This window comes from Onychostoma macrolepis, chromosome 15 (genome assembly GCF_012432095.1).
Source record: "Onychostoma macrolepis isolate SWU-2019 chromosome 15, ASM1243209v1, whole genome shotgun sequence".
Classification (NCBI taxonomy): domain Eukaryota; kingdom Metazoa; phylum Chordata; class Actinopteri; order Cypriniformes; family Cyprinidae; genus Onychostoma; species Onychostoma macrolepis.
Window position 1 is genome coordinate 8,476,143 of NC_081169.1, and position 19,138 is coordinate 8,495,280.

General features: G+C 37.6%; 1 protein-coding gene across 1 annotated transcript; it reads right to left on the reverse strand.

Annotated features, from left to right (window-relative positions):
- Positions 1 to 290: 290 nt before the first annotated feature.
- Positions 291 to 15,410, reverse strand: sgcg (sarcoglycan, gamma). The gene is made up of 8 exons (XM_058799594.1): positions 15,156 to 15,410; positions 9,129 to 9,323; positions 8,851 to 8,952; positions 8,679 to 8,766; positions 4,466 to 4,585; positions 3,365 to 3,437; positions 2,787 to 2,910; positions 291 to 1,043 (listed from the first exon to the last, which is right to left on the reverse strand). The coding sequence occupies exons 2-8, from the start codon at positions 9,321 to 9,323 to the stop codon at positions 867 to 869; spliced, it is 879 nt and encodes a 292-aa protein (XP_058655577.1). The 5' UTR covers positions 15,156 to 15,410; the 3' UTR covers positions 291 to 866.
- Between the last annotated feature and the right edge of the window lie 3,728 nt (positions 15,411 to 19,138).

Sequence of the window (19,138 nt, forward strand, 5' to 3'; positions counted from 1 at the left end):
AGCACTAACACACGTAGATTTTGGCATTTGACAAAAATGAGAGACATTTGGATTCGATTATATTACAATGCTTAACGGAAGAATTCAAAGCCACTGCTTCAGGATTGTGAGTAGTGCTGTTTTTCAGACAGAAATTCATTATTATACATGACTTAAAAAAAAAGTTGAAATGAAACTGATTTCAGAAGTATATATCATAACCCTCTGAGAAGCACATGCGTGTTTTATTTGTAATAATTTCTCTATTAATGAGTGCATCTTTAAACAATAACTAGCTGATATGCAACACACAGAATTTGGTTATTTATTGCACCTCAAAATTATATTGCATAGGATGTCAGCTGTTTACCAGCCCCTTTATTGCCCAGCCTAATTTTGAACAATTTTTATACAAAAAAAGGAGAAAACATACAATAATTTTGTTCCATATAGTATAAAGTACAGTCTACACAACCCAATCTCATTAGAAAATGTAACAATTTTACAAGGCGATTTTGTATGAATTCATACAATGTGCTTCATACATAGACATATTTATAATAATAACCTTAAAATCTAAACGTTCGTCCCTTAAACCTAAACGTCAGTGGGGAGTAGGCAGATTGTATGGAAACATGAATGAGATTGTACGAATTTATAACCACCAATTCACCAAAACATAAATAGTTACAAATTGCCATGGGAGTGTGTTGTATATACTGTATATTTCATCTTCCCTATCGTGATAAAACCCCAACCAAACAGATTAATGTACCCTCTGATCTTCATTAACATGTTAATACATATTATGATGGGTTTTTTTAACCTTGCCCAAGACAATGTAACAACACGATTTGTTTCTAGTGTGGGCGTTATGGACAGGTCATTCAGCAGTCCTGGCGCTCGTTGCAGGTCGAAGAGACGCCAGCTCTGGAGATGAAAAGCTTACCGCTGGGACAAACGCACACTTCATATGTGTTGTACATTCCCTGAGAGTCACCTGACGTTCTGGCCTCTCCCACAGGTAACGTCGGCAGACGAACACTTTCAGCATCTAAAATCAACTGAAACATACAACAAAAACCTTAATACTGAGGTATTTAATGAAAGCTTAGGCCATACTTTATTTTAAGGTGCCCTGAGCCAAACCCTAACCATATAGTAAGTACAGTGACATGCGAAAGTTTTGGAACCCCTTGCAGAATTAAATTTTGTTTTAAAATAATTTTAACAAAGTAAGAGAGATCATACAAAATGCATGTTATTTTTTATTTAGTACTGTCCTGAGTAAGATATTTTACATAAAAGATGTTTACATATAGTCCACAAGACAAAAAAAAAAGCTGAAATTACTAAAATATCCCCCTTCAAAAGTTTGGGAACCCTTGGTTCTTCATACTGTGTGTGGTTACCTGGATGATCCACGACTGTTTTTTTGTTTTGTGATGGTTGTTCATGAATCCCTTGTTTGTTCTGAACAGTTAAACTAATCACTGTTCTTCAGAAAAATCCTCCATGTCCTGCAGATTCTTCAGTTTTCCACCATCTTTTGCATGTTTGAACCCTTTCCAGCAGTTAGTGTATGATTTTGAGATCCATCTTTTCACACTGAGGACAACTGAGGGACTCAAACGCAACTATTAAAACAGGTTCAAACATTCACTGATGCTCCAGAAGGAAACACGATGCATTAAGAGCCGGGGGGTGAAAACCTTTGAACAGGATGAAGATGTCCACATTTTTTCTTATTTTGTTGAAATATTTTTTTTTTCCATTTAGTACTGCCCTTCGGAAGCAACAGAAGATACTTGCATGTTTCCCGGAAGACAAATTAAGTACAATTTACCTTGACCTTCAAATTCAAAAGATTTTCACCCCCCCGGCTCTTAATGCATCGTGTTTCCTTTTGGAGCATCAATGAATGTTTGAACCTTTTTTAATAGTTGTGTTTGAGTCCCTCAATTGTCCTCAGTGTGAATAGATGAATCTCCAAATCGTACAGTCAAACATGCAAAAGATGCTGGAAAACTGAAGAATCTGCAGGACATGGAGGATTTTTCTGAAGAACAGTGCTCAGTTTAACTGTTCAGAACAAACAAGGGATTCATGAACAACCATCACAAAACAAAAAAACAGTCGTGGATCATCCAGGTAACCACACACAGTATGAAGAACCAAGGGTTCCCAAACTTTTGAAGGGGGTTATTTTAATAATTTCAGCTATGTTTTTGTCTTGTGGACTATATGTAAACATCTTATATGTAAAATATCTTACTCAGGACAGTACTAAATAAAAAAATAACATGCATTTTTTTATGATCTCTCTTATTTTGTTAAAATTATTCACATTTTCACAGATTCTGCAGGGGGTTCACACTTTCGCATGCCACTGTACTTACTATATGGTTAGGGTTTGGCTCAGGGATAGTTGCATGTAATTATGCATAATTAATTGTAATTACAATAAGTTCATGTAACGTGTAACTAGGACAACTTGAAATACTTTTTTTCCATGTCAAAAAACGTTTTTACAAATATGAGCATTGGCATGGATTTAAGCGTACGCACGCTTTAGAAATGAGGCCCCAGGAGTCTTTGTTTCAACTAGAGTTTCAGAGATATACATATATTATGTATATCTGTTTTGGACTGTGCTCAAATAATTAAAACACCAATTTCTACAATCAAGAGTTATTACATTCTTCCAAAAATATGAGTTATGCCAGCTCATGGATTGATTTTAGCTCCATACCTAATCAAATGCTCATGGAAAATCTGAGAAATCTAAAGCTTTCAGGATTGCTTACCAGTCCTGCAGTTGAGTGTAGCTGAATATCAAAGTGTGCCGTCACATCAACATTTCCAGCCAAGGCTTTGACATGAACGCCTTTTGGGGCATCCATGCTGAGAGAGCGTGTTGGAGACTCTAGTCTTAAAAGATAGGGAATGCTTAGTTAGCACATTGCAGTGCATTGTTTGGACACAAGATGGCCACAAAATCCAAGAGTTTGATTCATAGAAACTGAGAGGAATCTGCATTACATTTACTTGTGAAAGACATTTTTAAAGCAGAAAAAAATTAAGCCTTTGTTGAGAACCAGATGCCTTGGTAACTCGGGTCATCGCACATCACAGCTGGTTAATTCCCTGCTGGAAACTTCTCTAAAAGTTATTTTAGGTAATATAATCAGTACCGCCATTACTTTTAATGGGCTGACCTTATAAAACAAGAATGTTTTTGAGAGAAAAAAAAAAAATCTGATAAAATGAAGAGTTAAAAATGTAGCTATGTAGCTAACAAACAAGCCGGCAATTAGTTTAACTGCCAAAACTGCTGTATCGGAAGTGAAAATGTTAATAATTATTTATTTTATACAGCACTTACTTTAGCTCTTTGTTAAGTACTGCTTTGACCAGTGGAGTCCTGACAGAATGCTCAAAGATAGCACCTTCTGGACCTGTCCAAACACCAGAAAACTTACAATTATACAAAGGAAGTGGACAAATCATTCAGCATTATGGGTGATATCCATATAATCACATCATTGCATTTATTTGCTAAAATACAGATTATCCAATATATTATTATATTATATAACATATTACATTTTTACTGTATTTATTTTGGTATATATTAAAGCATATAATGCAATACATGTATTTTAAAATCAGGTGCTGCCACATTCATGATTAATTCATGTTCATAGTTATATATTATAATATATTAAATAAAATATATTATTTTTGCAATTTGAGGATTGGTTCTAAATTGTAAAAAAAAAAAAAAAAAAAAAAATGCCTAAATGTCCTGAAACAGGCTTCATTCTTTAAGTAAAATATAATTTGTTCAGAGGGAGACAAAGACCATTGTTGACAATACAACATACATATTACATAATATGTATTAACATAACATGTTATATTAAATAATAACATAACATATTAAATAATATATAAACTATTATTTTTGCAATATGAGAATTGGCATGGAAATGTGCTAAACTGTAATAAAAATGCTACTAATACTAAATAACCTAAATGTCCTGAAACAGGCTTCGTTCTTTAAATAAAATATTATTTGTTCTTCTTTTTGGGGTGAAATACGATTTTAAAAATGCCCTTGACAGGTATGAGATTCACCTTTGCGTAACAAAAATCAAAATAGCTCTAGGCAAAGTATTAATATTTAATCTAGTGTGTAAACCCATTGTGCATCATGGGATACCAGGCATGTGTTGTTATGGCTGAATCTGTTGTTTACAAAATCTCAGTGTTTAACCAGTTAATTAATGGGGCTGTTTCATATGTTAGAATATACTTACTATTCTCATCATATTTTTCTTAATTCTTTTTAAATTATCATTTGAAGTAACACAATAAAGTGAAACATCGTAAACAATGTACGTCCTAACACTATAACAACACTAATAATACAACAGAGCATTTCCTTTTCTTTTTTTAAATGCAGGTCTATTTCCAAGCTCACCTGTTACACGGAGCTTTCCTTTTCCCACAACGGCTCCATTTACATCTGCATAAAATACATTTTCATCATGGTTGGAACTGATATTAAAGTGTTGGCCAAAACCCTCAGCCTGACTGGGACCTATTGAGAGTAGAAATAAATGGGTAGAGAATATATGTATTATATATTCAACCAGAATATTCATAAAACAGACTATATTTATTCTCATTAAATATCCAGTTTCACTTTCATATCCAGTTGTTCAGTTTTATGTTGCCGCTGGGCTCTTAGCTCATGAATTTTCTGTGTGACCCATTCGATTCACCCTGTAAAGCCTGACATATTGATAATGGAACTACAGTGGCCCAGTAGTGTACAACACGGAAACAAGCCACAATGCAATGAAATCAGCACAACACAACAGAAACAAGCCGCAACACAATGTAATTAGCACAACACAACGGAAACAAGACGCAACACAACGGAAACAAGCCGGAACACAACTTAATTGGCACAACACAACGGAAACAAGCCGCAACACAATGAAATCAGCACAACACAACGGAAACAAGACGCAACACAACGGAAACAAGCCGGAACACAACTTAATTGGCACAACACAACGGAAACAAGCCGCAACACAATGAAATCAGCACAACACAACGGAAACAAGGCACAACACAACGGAAACAACACAGCGTAATTAGCACAACACAACGGAAACAAGCCACAACACAAAGGAAACAAGACGCAACACAACAGAAACAAGTCGCAACACAACGGAAACAAGGCACAACATAATTAGCACAACACAACGGAAACAAGCCACAACACAACGGAAACAAGAGGCAACACAACGTAATTAGCACAACACAATGGAAACAAGCCGCAACACAATGAAATCAGCACAACACAACGGAAACAAGACGCAACACAACGGAAACAAGCCGGACACAACTTAATTGGCACAACACAACGGAAACAAGCCGGACACAACTTAATTGGCAACACAACGGAAACAAGCCACAACACAACAGAAACAAGAGGCAACACAACGTAATTAGCACAACACAATGGAAACAAGCCGCAACACAATGAAATCAGCACAACACAACGGAAACAAGACGCAACACAACGGAAACAAGCCGGAACACAACTTAATTGGCACAACACAACGGAAACAAGCCGCAACACAATGAAATCAGCACAACACAACGGAAACAAGACGCAACACAACGGAAACAAGCCGAACACAACTTAATTGGCAACACAACGGAAACAAGCCACAACACAACGGAAACAAGCCGCAACACAATGAAATCAGCACAACACAACGGAAACAAGACGCAACACAACGGAAACAAGCCGAAACACAACTTAATTGGCACAACACAACGGAAACAAGCCGCAACACAATGAAATCAGCACAACACAACGGAAACAAGGCACAACACAACGGAAACAACACAGCGTAATTAGCACAACACAACGGAAACAAGCCACAACACAAAGGAAACAAGACGCAACACAACAGAAACAAGTCGCAACACAACGGAAACAAGGCACAACATAATTAGCACAACACAACGGAAACAAGCGAAACACAACAATTGGCACAACACAACGGAAACAAGCCGCACACAATGAAATCAGCACAACACAACGGAAACAAGGCACAACACAACGGAAACAACACAGTGTAATTAGCACAACACAACGGAAACAAGCCACAACACAAAGGAAACAAGGCGCAACACAACAGAAACAAGTCGCAACACAACGGAAACAAGGCGCAACACAACGGAAACAAGGCACAACATAATTAGCACAACACAACGGAAACAAGCCACAACACAACGGAAACAAGAGGCAACACAACGTAATTAGCACAACACAATGGAAACAAGCCGCAACACAATGAAATCAGCACAACACAACGGAAACAAGACGCAACACAACGGAAACAAGCCGGAACACAACTTAATTGGCACAACACAACGGAAACAAGCCGCAACACAACGGAAACAAGCCACAACACAACGGAAACAAGAGGCAACACAACGTAATTAGCACAACACAATGGAAACAAGCCGCAACACAATGAAATCAGCACAACACAACGGAAACAAGACGCAACACAACGGAAACAAGCCGGAACACAACTTAATTGGCACAACACAACGGAAACAAGCCGCAACACAATGAAATCAGCACAACACAACGGAAACAAGACGCAACACAACGGAAACAAGCCGGAACACAACTTAATTGGCACAACACAACGGAAACAAGCCGCAACACAATGAAATCAGCACAACACAACGGAAACAAGACGCAACACAACGGAAACAAGCCGAAACACAACTTAATTGGCACAACACAACGGAAACAAGCCGCAACACAATGAAATCAGCACAACACAACGGAAACAAGACACAAGTTACGGAAACAAGCCGCAAACGCAATGAAATCAGCACAACTCAACAGAAACAAGCCGCAACATAACGGAAACAAGGCACAACACAACGGAAACAACACGCAACACAGCGTAATTAGCACAACACAACGGAAACAAGCCACAACACAAAGGAAACAAGACGCAACACAACAGAAACAAGTCGCAACACAACATAATTAGCACAACACAACAGAAACAAGTCGCAACACAACGGAAACAAACTGCAATGCAACAGAAACAAGCCACAACACAGAAAAATTAGCACAAAACAACTAAATTAGTCCAATGCATTGTGGAGATTTGTTGTGTTATGCACTACTGGGCCACTGTATTGAACCATTTATTGAACATTTAGACAAAATCAAAAAAAAAAAAAAAAAAAAGAGAGAGAGAGAGAGATGGAATATGTTTTTTTGTTGCTGAGTATCACATTTTTATGGCTCATATAATTTGATGCAGTGAGAATATGGAGTGGATATTATCAGGGTTCTGTCACTTCGGTCTAGTTTATTCGTGGTTTTGAGAAAGAGCTTTGACACTCCCCTCTTGTCTTGCTTTCTTGTGAGCTCTCTCATCTGCATGCTCTGTTTCATGTTGGAGCGTGGTATTCGGATCCCGGCACTCATGTCTTGTTCAGGCTTAGTTTTGGTTTCGAGTCGGGGTTCGGACACGGGTTCTGTCTTCCTGTGGGAGCGTGTGGTCTCAAGTTCGCTCAGGCCGTGCACTCCTCTGTCCGTGTGTTTTTCCGTTGTCTTGTTTTGTTGCACGCAGCTCGTTTTCCGGTTGCGTGCTTTCTCTTGTTTTGTCTTGTTCTGTGTTGCACGCAGCTTGTGTTTTTCACTGGCTGCATGCTTTCATGTTTGTCATGTTTTGTGTGAACACGCCGCTTGTGAGTTTCCTTTTTTGCACATGGCTAGTGATTTGTTTTGCTGGCCATGTGCTTGTGTTTTTGTATTGTGTGAGCACATAGCTTGTCTTGTTTGGTTTTATGTGCCATATGCTCTCATGTCTATTGTCTTGACCCCACCCATCTTGTTACCTGATTATTGGTTAATCTGCCCCACCTGTGTTCCCTCATTTCCCTCCTCATTTGCGCCCTATGTCATCTCCTTGTGTTTGCAGTCCCGTGCGAGTTCGTCGTCGAATGTTGTGTGTGCCTTGTGTCTTGTCTTGTCCTAGCCTAGCTGTGTCCTGCCTTGTCAGTCTGTTTCCCCCTACAGGGTAGTTTTTGTTTATAATTATTATTAATAAAAAGCCCTTGTTTCCTGCAATTGAGTCCTCGCTCTCCATCCCTTCACCTGCACCTGACAGATATAGGCAAAAAGTAAGATGAAATTTTGCCTGTAATGTAAATCAGAGAGTTCTTTATAACATGTATGATGTATTATGATTGTCAGGCGTTGCAGTGGTAATCCAATAGGGAAAGACCCGCAATGCGGAATGAGCAATAACACACTAAGAAAAAGAAAGAGCACTACCACAGCACAATGAACATAACTTCAACACGAGACAAAGAAACAGAGGAGAACTCAGGGTTTAAATACACAGAGGATGATGATTAACAAAATGGGGAACAGGAGAGGATTAATCAAAAAACACTGTAACAAAAAGAAACATGAACATGACTGATATATTAAACTTCTTATTGTTATGATCAAAGCTCTGTAGTTTTTATTTTTGGATCAAAACTTATAATAGCAATGCAATGCAATTCAATGATGACTAAGAAATGTCAAAATCATGTAAAAACCAATAAATGTTTTGTGTATCTCATACCTACGGACACACTTCCTGTTACATCACCATTGGCATTGCGAGCATTGAGCGTAACATTTTCAGAGGAGTGCACCAGAAGAGCTGAATCCTGTAATGAAGATGTGAACGAATAAAATGGCCAACTAAATCAATCTATTTATCTGTTTAAGTGTATACTTTAAATACCTCTTACCTCTCTGGAGTCAATTTCCTGGGCATAGACAGGGAACAAAAAGTCAGATTCTCCCTCCAGTCTCAGTCCATCTTCATTGACCTGCAGGTATCCCATGCCTTCCTGCAACAGCCAACAACACAGAGTGCTTTCTCAGCATCAGTGTGACGTCATGTGACAGCATGCAGTGGCCAGCTCAGATAAAGAGGCTCAACCAAGGGCAAAATCTAAATATGGATTCATTTTTCTATTAAAAATGGATTACATATCCAGAAGTCATTTAAGGGAAGTTCTCTCACCGTATTGAACCACATGACTCGCAGGATCCAGATCGTGAGGGCAAAGTTCACCACCAGAATGATCAGGAGAAGCAGAACAAACAGATAGAGGCAGCGTTTCCTCCAGCCGTAGATGCCGATCATGTAGATGTAATCAGTGATTGGAGCCAGAGCCCCAGACTCATCTGTGGTGGTGAAGTACTGCTCACGCACCATCTGGTAATGAAGATTAGTGGTCAACTACACATTAAAACTACAATTCATGAAAAGTACACAAGATATTTTACAGCCTGAACTAACCCTGCTTTGTCATTAGTCAAATTAACTGATACATTAGAAACTTATTGACCTTGACACAACTTAATTTTTATTTATTTATTTATTTTTTGTACCTCATGACTTTGATTTGGTAAAGGCAAGTTTTTAAATAAGCAGTGAAGCAGTTTTGTGTGTGTGTGTGTGTGTGGTTTTTTCTAAGAAATAAAATGAAAATTCATTTTAATTCTGAAATTAAAAGTATGCTCATCATAGAAGCGGTATGTTCAAATCATTGTATTAATGAATTGCATTTGATCCATAAACTTCATGTTTATCAACAACTAATATTGGTAACACTTTATTTTAAGAACCAATTCTCACTATTAACTAGCTGTTTATTAGCATGCATATTACTGGAATATTAGCTGTTTATTAGTACTTATAAAGCAACTATTCTGCCTTATTCTGCATGACCATATTTTAGATCCCTTAATCCGACCCCATGCCTAAATTAACAACTATCTTACTAACTATTAATAAGCAGAAAATTAGCAGTTTATTGAGGGAAAGCCCTTAATTAATAGTGACTGTGTTTCCCATTCTAAAGTGTAACAAAAATGGGAAACACAGACATAAAGGGAAACCCTATTAAGAAATACCACTTGCAGACATTAATACTAGGAGTAAAAAAGGTCTTGCTAGGTATGCTAAGTATGCTTGAGTATGCTAGTGTGCTGAATTATTATTCTAAATTATCCAAAACACCCTAGCAACCACATACACTACCGTTCAAAAGTTTGTGGATGGTAAAATCTTCAGTAAGAAGTCTCTTATGCTCACCAAGGCTGCATTAATTTTATCAAAAAGTCTATAATCATTAATAAAATTAAAACCATCAGTGCACAATTTTCCACACCACAATCTGTAAAGCACATCTTACCAGCTAACATACACTCGTTCACATCCTTCTCTTCATACGCTGAGACAGAAGTCTCCAAACTCATCCTTTCTAATCATCCTACTACTTGTCCGCTTGATCCTATTCAATTTCATCTCCTTCAAGCCATTTCTCCTGCAGTTGTACCTGCACTCACTCACATCATTAACACATCCCTTCACACTAGTGTTTTTCCCTTAGCATTTAGACAGGCTCGTATAACCCCACTACTTAAGAAACCCACCCTTAACCCATCTCTTTTAGAGAACTACAGACCTTCTTCCTTTCATTGGAAAAACACTTGAACGAGCTGTGTTCAACCAAGTCTCTGCCTTTCTCACACAGAACAAACTCCTCGACAGCAACCAGTCTGGTTTCAGAAGTGGACATTCAACCGAGACTGCCTTGCTCTCAGTTGTTGAAGCCCTAAGACTGGCAAGAGCGGATTCCAAATCTTCAATACTTATCTTGCTGGATCTGTCCGCTGCTTTTGACATGGTTCCTTGACCACCAGATCCTCCTGTCAACCCTATTGTCAAAGGGCATCTCAGAAACCGCACTCCAGTGGTTTGAGTCTTACCTCTCAGATAGGTCCTTCAAGGTATCTTGGAGAGGTGAGGTGTCCAAGTCGCAACATCTAACTACTGGGGTGCCTCAGGGCTCAGTTCTTGGACCACTTCTCTTCTCAGTCTACATGGCATCACTATGTTCTGTCATTCAGAAACGTGGCTTTTCATATCACTGCTATGCTGATGACACTCAACTCTACCTCTTATTCTATCCTGATGATCCAAAAATAGCTGCTCACATATTAGCTTATCTAACAGTTTCTTGTCTTTCCTGCCGCTCCAACTCTACAGCATGACATCACGATCCAGTTAGGTTCATCAACAATTACCCCATCAACTTCGGTCAGAAATCTTGGTGTAATCTTTGATGACCAGCTGACCTTCAAAGACCACATTGCAAAGACTGCTCGATCTTGCAGGTTTGCACTACACAACATCAGAAAGATCAGGCCCTTTCTGACGGAGCATGCTGCACAACTTCTTGTCCAGGCCCTTGTCATTTCTAGGCTGGACTACTGCAATGCTCTTCTGGCTGGACTTCCATCAAACACAGTCAAACCTCTACAAATGATTCAGAATGCGGCGGCACGACTGGTCTTCAAGGAACCCAAAAGAGCCCATGTTACACCTCTCTTTATCTCATTGCATTGGCTACCAATCGCAGCTTATTTATTCCTTCCCTTGCTAGCTTGTACTTATTTAAACAATGCCTGAGACTTGGTGTTACAAGCACTTCCTTTGTTGGATTGCCTCTTCAAGATGAATCGCTTCATGTGTTCCCCAAATTGTAAGTCGCTTTGGATAAAAGCGTCTGCAAAATGACTAAATGTAAATGTAAATGTAACAGACATTTTTTTCTGGATGAAGGACCATCACCTTCAACTCAACCTTGCCTAGACAGAACTGCTTGTGGTTCCAGCAAACCCATAGTTTCATCACAATTTCACCATCCAGGTAGGCACATCAACCATAACTCCTTCAAAAACAGCCAGAAACCTTGGAGTTATGATTGATGATCAGCTGACTTTCTCAGACCACATTGCTAAAACTGTCCGGTCCTGCAGATTTGCTTTATTCAACATCAAGAAGATCAGGCCCTTTCTTTCAGAACTTGCTTCACAACTCCTTGTTCAAGCTCTTGTTCTGTCTAGGCTGGACTATTGCAATGCTCTCTTGGCAGGTCTTCGAGCCAGTTCTATCAAACCTTTACAATTAATCCAGAATGCGGCAGCAAGATTAATTTTTAATGAGCCAAAAAGAATGCATGTCACACCTCTGTTTATCAATTTGCACTGGCTATCAGCTGCTTGCATAAAATTCAAGGCATTAATGTTTGCTTACAAAACCACCACTGGCTCTGCACCCCTTTACCTAAATTCATTACTTCAGACTTATGTGCCCTCTAAAAGCTTGCGTTCTGCAAGTGAACGTCGCTTTATTGTGCCATCCCAAAGAGGCACAAAATCACTTTTAAACTTTTAAATTAAATGTTCCCTCCTGGTGGAATGACCTGCCCAACTCTTTTAGACTTGCACTCTATTAATTTACTGCTTGTAAAATAAAAAAAAATAACACTAGCTTTTCTAATCTTTTTGTATTCTATTTGTTTTCTTTTTATTTATTATACAATTAACAAAAGCAAAAAAAGGCCTCTAACACTGTCACACTTCACAGGGAGCAAAGGAACCAGGAGACAAGGAATTTGCACAAACTAGAGTCTTTAATCCAACAGGGGTCACAGGCAGGGAAGACATTCAAAGACTGACAAACATGAACTGAATGGACTGGGGCTTATAAAGACAGGATAACGAGGGAACTAAGTAGACACACCTGGAATCAAATTAAAAATAAGACAGGGGAAAAACTGGGTCACAGAACACATGGGGAGCAAACACAAAACAAAACAATCCAGGGGCGTGACAAACACTAGTTTGCTCTATTCTTTTTCTATTCTATCTGTTTTCTTTTTATTTATTATATAATAAAAAAAAAAAAAACCTTGCTATGTGTTTTATACTTACCTCGACCTGGTTTAATCTGAGGGGGCGGGGCTTGGGTTATAAAAGGGAGCCCCAAACCAGGGTAGGTGGTCAATTTACCTGGCGAGTGAGCGTGCAACTGTGTTGTCGTGAGCAATTTTCAAAGTTTGCGTGTGTATATACACATATTTATCCGTTTGTTTTGTTCTTTTGTACAGTGTTTTCTTTGTTACTTTGTATATAGCTTTGGTCATTTTTCTACTGGGATTGTTTCACCTCTCGAGCACTGTAAATAAATCGTCATTTTTTTCACTTAACATCTCTGCGAGTATTGCCATCATTTTGTTTTGGGGAAATTTTTATATTTTGTTGTCAACTTTTTTGGGTTGGGTGAACCCTTTCGCCTGACGACGGGCCTGCGAAGACCCGTTGTTTCACATTTGGTGAAACTTGACATAGCACTTGCATATCATTGCTCTTTTGTTGATTTTGATTGCTTCCATTGTCCTCATTTACAAGTCACTTTGGATAAAAGCGTCTGGTAAATGACTAAATGTAAATGTATAAAAGCAGTAATACTGTAAAATATTGGTACAATTTAAAACAACTTTCTTCCAAAATATAAAGTAATTTATTCATGTGATGCGAAACTGAATTTTCAGCATCATTACTCCAGTCTTTAGAGTCACATGACCCTTCAGAAATCATTCTAATATGCTGATTTGCTGCTCAAAAAACAGTTAAAAACAGTTGTGCTGCTTAAAATGTTTGCGACTTTTTCAGGGTTTTTGGTGAACAGTAAGTTCAAACGAACAGCATTTATTTGATTACAAATAATCTGTAACAAAATAAATGTCTTTACTGTCACTTTTGCTACATCATTGCTGTATAAAAGGAAAATATCTTACTGACCCGAAATTGTCAAACAGTGGTGTAGCAATGTGCTTAACACCGCTCAATACATCTTCAACCATTTAAAAACATCCAAGTAACCAGCCTCACAAATTTCTTGATAAAATATAAATTCCATTATATTTGCTGTTTTCTGTCAAAACGGAGATCTCTGAGATCTCTGTTTTTTGTCAAGAGAGTGCTGTTTGCAGTACAACATTCACTTTGAATCAAATCCTGAGTGAACATGCCGTTGTCAGATGAAGGAAAAACTGAAACACAGCCTTCGTGTCTCCACAGCAACTCATCCAAACATTCCTTGGGTTTGGAGTTGCATGATCCAATTCCCATTCCTTTCTAATCCCTTTTAAAACATAATTACCAGCCAGTAATTAAACATTCATACAATATCAATGGCTGCAGAGGATCATTAAAGTCATACAAGAAAGTAAACATCTTGACTCCACAAGTTCCTCACAGACAGCCTCTCTCTTTCTCTCTCGGTCTCCCTCAGGACTTTTTTCCATTAACCCACCCTACTGATGCTCTTTCACTGTTTCCAGTCTTGTCTAAGCTGCCAAGAGAAAAAATTACAGCAGAACACTGTCTTTCCAAGCCACCGGGGTCTGACTTTGTTTTAAACAGAGATTCCCGAGATCCTTGTGGTGTCAAAGCTGGACGTGATCAAATATCAAGAGGACCCAGGAAGACTGAGTGAGGGGGGGGCGTGATATTGCTCTGTTTCTGTGGAGTTCTGCTAGAGGATAAACAGTTATGAGGTGGGAAAACCAGTTCTCTGAGGAGCCCAGATAAGAGCTTATGGAGAGAGGCTGTGGGCAAACATAACAAGCTGTATGAAGTTCTCCCCACTCCGTCTAATCTTGCCGTCTGCATAACTCCAGCGCGCCGTAATGCCTCGGCCCTCTAAAAATAGGTCTCAGGACCGTGCTCACATTTTAAAGAGGAAAAACAGCCAAAGTGTTTGAAATAATGATCAGAGTGCAAAAAATATGACTGAGAATTCATATGTTCGGCCTCAGAAGTGCGAGTATTTCTTCATTTCAGTGGCTCATGGTAATATTTTAACAACATGGAAAAGGTATTTAAATACAGTTTGGTGCAAAAGTAAGTGCACCCCATTACAAGTTGTATTTTTATTGGATATGTTGGCATTTTAATACTTTATTTGGATTATATTAATGAGTAAAGATGATATAATTTACCAAACAACAATGAACACTGTTTATTCAATGTATACTGTGATTATAATCAGGTTTTCATTCATTTATGTCTCCAGTTATTCCACATTTTCTGGTAATATAAACATTATTAGGCATGAGAAACAAGACTGATATTAAAAATCAAGTCACAAATCAAACTTGACTAAAAGAATAAGAGTTAAAGTGTGACTTACCCTTGCTGTTTTAGTGTGATCTGACACACTCCTCTGCAGACTCGAATCTGCTTGTGTTACGCAGCAGTGCTCCGATCCGTCTGTCTGTCAAACCCACAACAGCTGCCTTCCATAAATCTGATTCTGGATCAGTCTCAGCGCAGACACCCCCCAAACTTCCTCTCAGGAGCTCACATATCCTTCAGAGGTCTCTACACCTCGTGTTACGCAAACGTAAGACTTCAATGATCACTTAGGAGTGGATTCATTAGCAAGACCCATAAACACCAGTAGCTAGTTTTGTTGTTTCTTGGGGAGGGAGGGAAGGAGGAGTAGAGAGAGGGGGAAGAAGGAAAAAATTACTGCCAAGAGAGAATTATAGAGTGTTTTCTGTACTTGTTTGACTTTTATGCATGTGAGTCACTTTCTATGCACAAGCTCTGAATAGGAAACTAAAGTTAGTGGCTTCGCTCATTGAGGATCTGCTTGTCTGTTGGACAGCAAGTCTTTCTCTATAAAGACGGGTCACACTAAAACAGGACGGAGTATTAATAGATGTGCCTCTGCCAACAGCAGAAGCTTCAGGCTTGTTATGTACTAAGCTTTGTGTTGTCTCTCTTACATAGTTTACGTAGTTTAGGAGTCAGAATGACTCCTCATGAAAATGGTTATAAAACAGCCCCCAAAAACTAATCCAAAAATGGAAATTAAAGTTCCACACTGTTATGACAGATCTTACTAGACATACATTATTTAGGAGATTGAGGAGATGTGTACTGATATTTTCATAAGTAGACTTATCAGACTTATGGAAGGTAAAACTATAATGTATTTTTCTTTTAGGCCAGTAAGGAACCACCTGCAGACTCAGAGTCAGAAGTAAACACCCACTGCTATGATTGGCTAATAGCTGTGTTTGTTTGACAGCCTACATTCTTCATAGATGGACACTGCTGTGAACACACAAATGCTCAGTACACATCAAACGATCTGTAATAACAGATAAAAAAAAAAAAAATAGTGACCACATAATAAAAACAGTTACACAGCTCACACTTGTGTTACGACATTACTGTCGGATCCAATATAGTCAGCACAGCATCGTCTTTTAGTTTCTTTCAATCTTTCTGAAAATCCTGTGTCAAATTGTTCCTTGTTCATAAATTAAACTGCGGTAAAATTAAGTGAACAAAGCACCGAGTTCTTATTGACGCAGTTAGGAACTTCATTAAAAATAAAATGCATCCACTTTTTCATTGGGATCAGAAGGAAGGCAATGCAAAGACTATTTTTTCCACAACTTGCCACTACACAGTGTCTTGTTGTATTTGGAGCAATATTTATCGATTGGTTTCTGCGTAGATCTGCATTTACCTCATTATTTATACTATATGCATGAATCGGTGGGCGGGGCTAAACAGGCAGTGATGTCGAAGCAGGCGGTGTTTAGCCACACTATTACATCATAGAGTGGTACATTTCACAAGCTGTCGTTTTGGCAGACTGAATTCAGTATAAGCTGTTTTTAGACTAACGAGAAAGTTTTGAGATATGAAACTTATAGGATGTTTTTATAGTACAATGACCTCTTACATGTGAAAAGATAAAGGAAATTTTGGTTTCTCAGCAGACCCCTTCAAGAAAATATAGTTACTGTATATACATTAAAAGTTAGATTTCTGTAAAAAAAAAAAAATTGTAAAAAAAAAAAAATCTCTTATGCTCACCGCTGCTGTATTTATTTGATCAAAATACAGTAAAAACAGTAATATTGTGAAATATTATTACAATTTCAAATAACTACATTTTCAGCGTCATTACTCCAGTCTTCAGTGTCACACGATCCTTCAAAAATCATTCTAATATGCTGATTTGGTGATCAAGTAACATTTCTTCTTATTATCAATGTTTAAAATAGTTGTGCTGCTTATTTTTGTGGACTGTGTGAAACATCTCTAATGAGTATTTAATGAATAGAAAGTAAAAAAAAAAAAAGCATTTATTTAAAATGGAAATCTTTTAAATCAATTTGATTAACTGAATACATCTATGCAGATTAAAAATACAGCCTACATTTCTTACTGACCCTATCAATTTTTGAACAGTAATATTAATTAGGCCTATAATAAATAATACAATATTATAATGTATTTTATTAATTTATCTCTATCTTAAAAGGATGCTGATGGGTAGCATGAGAAACTCTCCGTCAAAGCAAATGCTGGATGGCACATCCTGTGGTTGGAGGCAGAAGTGTGCAATGATAAGACAAACAGCTGACCACATCCATCAATATCTGACTCATGATGACTTCCCTCTGCCAGCAAAGACAATGACGGGTTTCATTGCATTTATTCACCATTCCAGGCATGGCAACATATGAAGAGTTTCTTTGCAAAAGCAGATAACTCCATTTTTATGTTTTTTACTGTGTTTTTTATTTAGTATGTGTGAATGCATGTGTGATGTGTCATATATCAGATTAGTCTGATATAAGCATTCTAATGAGTTTATTAGTATTATTATTATTATTTCTTAAGTAAACTCTTTTGTGGAAAGTAATTGCGTAAAATACCTGGTTAGGAGTAGGGATGTAAGTGTAACGATTAACCGCGATTAACCGCGAGACGGTTGAAAATCGATTCAAATATGTGACGATTCAAATCTGTTGAGATGCTTCAAATCGCGATTCAATTAGGGGTAGGAGTTTACATGAATGTATGTCTGAGGGGAACTTATACTGTCTTTAGAAAAGTTTATTTTTTACAGCGGAAACCAGGGAAACGCTTAACGCGCCACCTGCTGGCAGAGAGTGAATCTGCCTCTCATTCAGCTCCTCTGCTGTTTCTATGTATAGTTTCACAAAACTGAAGTCAGACCATTCTGTTTTTGCTTCAAATTTCGAAATTATACAGTCTAATTTAGATTAAAATCTGCTCATGCTGCATGTATGCAGCATCTTTGTTTGGATCATGATTCAAATGCAGTGGTTGCCTCTAATTTTAAATGGAAAGAGCAAAGACAAAGCCTTATTGTTTTTATGAAGAGATTTATTTATGTTACTTATTTATTTGATTTGGGGCTTGTTTTAAATTTTAAATTTAGTTTTGTTATTTAGCAGAGGCTTTTATATAAAGTGACTTACAAATGAGGACAATAGAAGCAATCAAAACCAACAAAAGAGCAATAATATGCAAGTGCTATATTAGTATATTATTATGGTGTTATATTTCAATTTCACAAAGAAACAGCATTTTGTCCAAGCAATAATAATATTTAATTTATAATTTTTCTTAAATCTAATTTTCTTTAAAAAAAAAAAAAAAAAAAATCGTGAATCGAATGGAATTGTGAAATCAGAATTGTGAATCGAATCGAATTGTGAGTTGAGTGAATTGCTACATCGTTACATTACTAGTCAGGGGATGAAAAATGTGTGCCGTCTTCTCCAGACCACTTTTTTCTAGGCCATTGCTTCGAGCCTCGCGTGTTTTTCGTTAAAAACAGGACCATTCTTTACATAGCCTATCTGATACAAGACATTTTTCAATCAGTTAGAAAGTATGATTACTAGAAGGGCATCAATATATATTTTAACATATTTCACACTGATAGTGATAGAGTGTATTATGCACATTCTAGCTCATCTCCGTTTTGTCTTGTTCCTTCGTCGCATGAAGATATGTTTTATAAGTCTTCTAAATTTGTACATTAAAACTTTAAATATTAGTAACTGAATTCCAAATTAAAATGTTCACACAATGATTTTACACATTCGTTAATATGTAATCAGAAACAACTGTGATCCATCCATCCTGAAAGCGTTGAGAAAAGTAACAAAGGTACCATGTGAAAGTGCCTACTCCATATTTTTCGGTATAATAATTTACACCGCAATAAGAATTGAACGGAAAATGAAACATTAAAATATCATTATTATTTAGTACCATAATGCAAACAAAGCCCTGACAGAATATGCGCTTCAACCAATCAGTGCACTCGGT

Excerpts from the sequence above, each read along its gene's own strand:
- sgcg (XM_058799594.1), bottom strand. The coding sequence starts at position 9,323 with ATGGTGCGTGAGCAGTACTTCACCACCACAGATGAGTCTGGGGCTCTG. Across the intron at positions 8,953-9,128 it reads GAGTCATGTGGTTCAATACG|GAAGGCATGGGATACCTGCA; the intron begins GTGAGAGAACTT and ends TGGCTGTTGCAG. Across the intron at positions 8,767-8,850 it reads AGGAAATTGACTCCAGAGAG|GATTCAGCTCTTCTGGTGCA; the intron begins GTAAGAGGTATT and ends TCTTCATTACAG.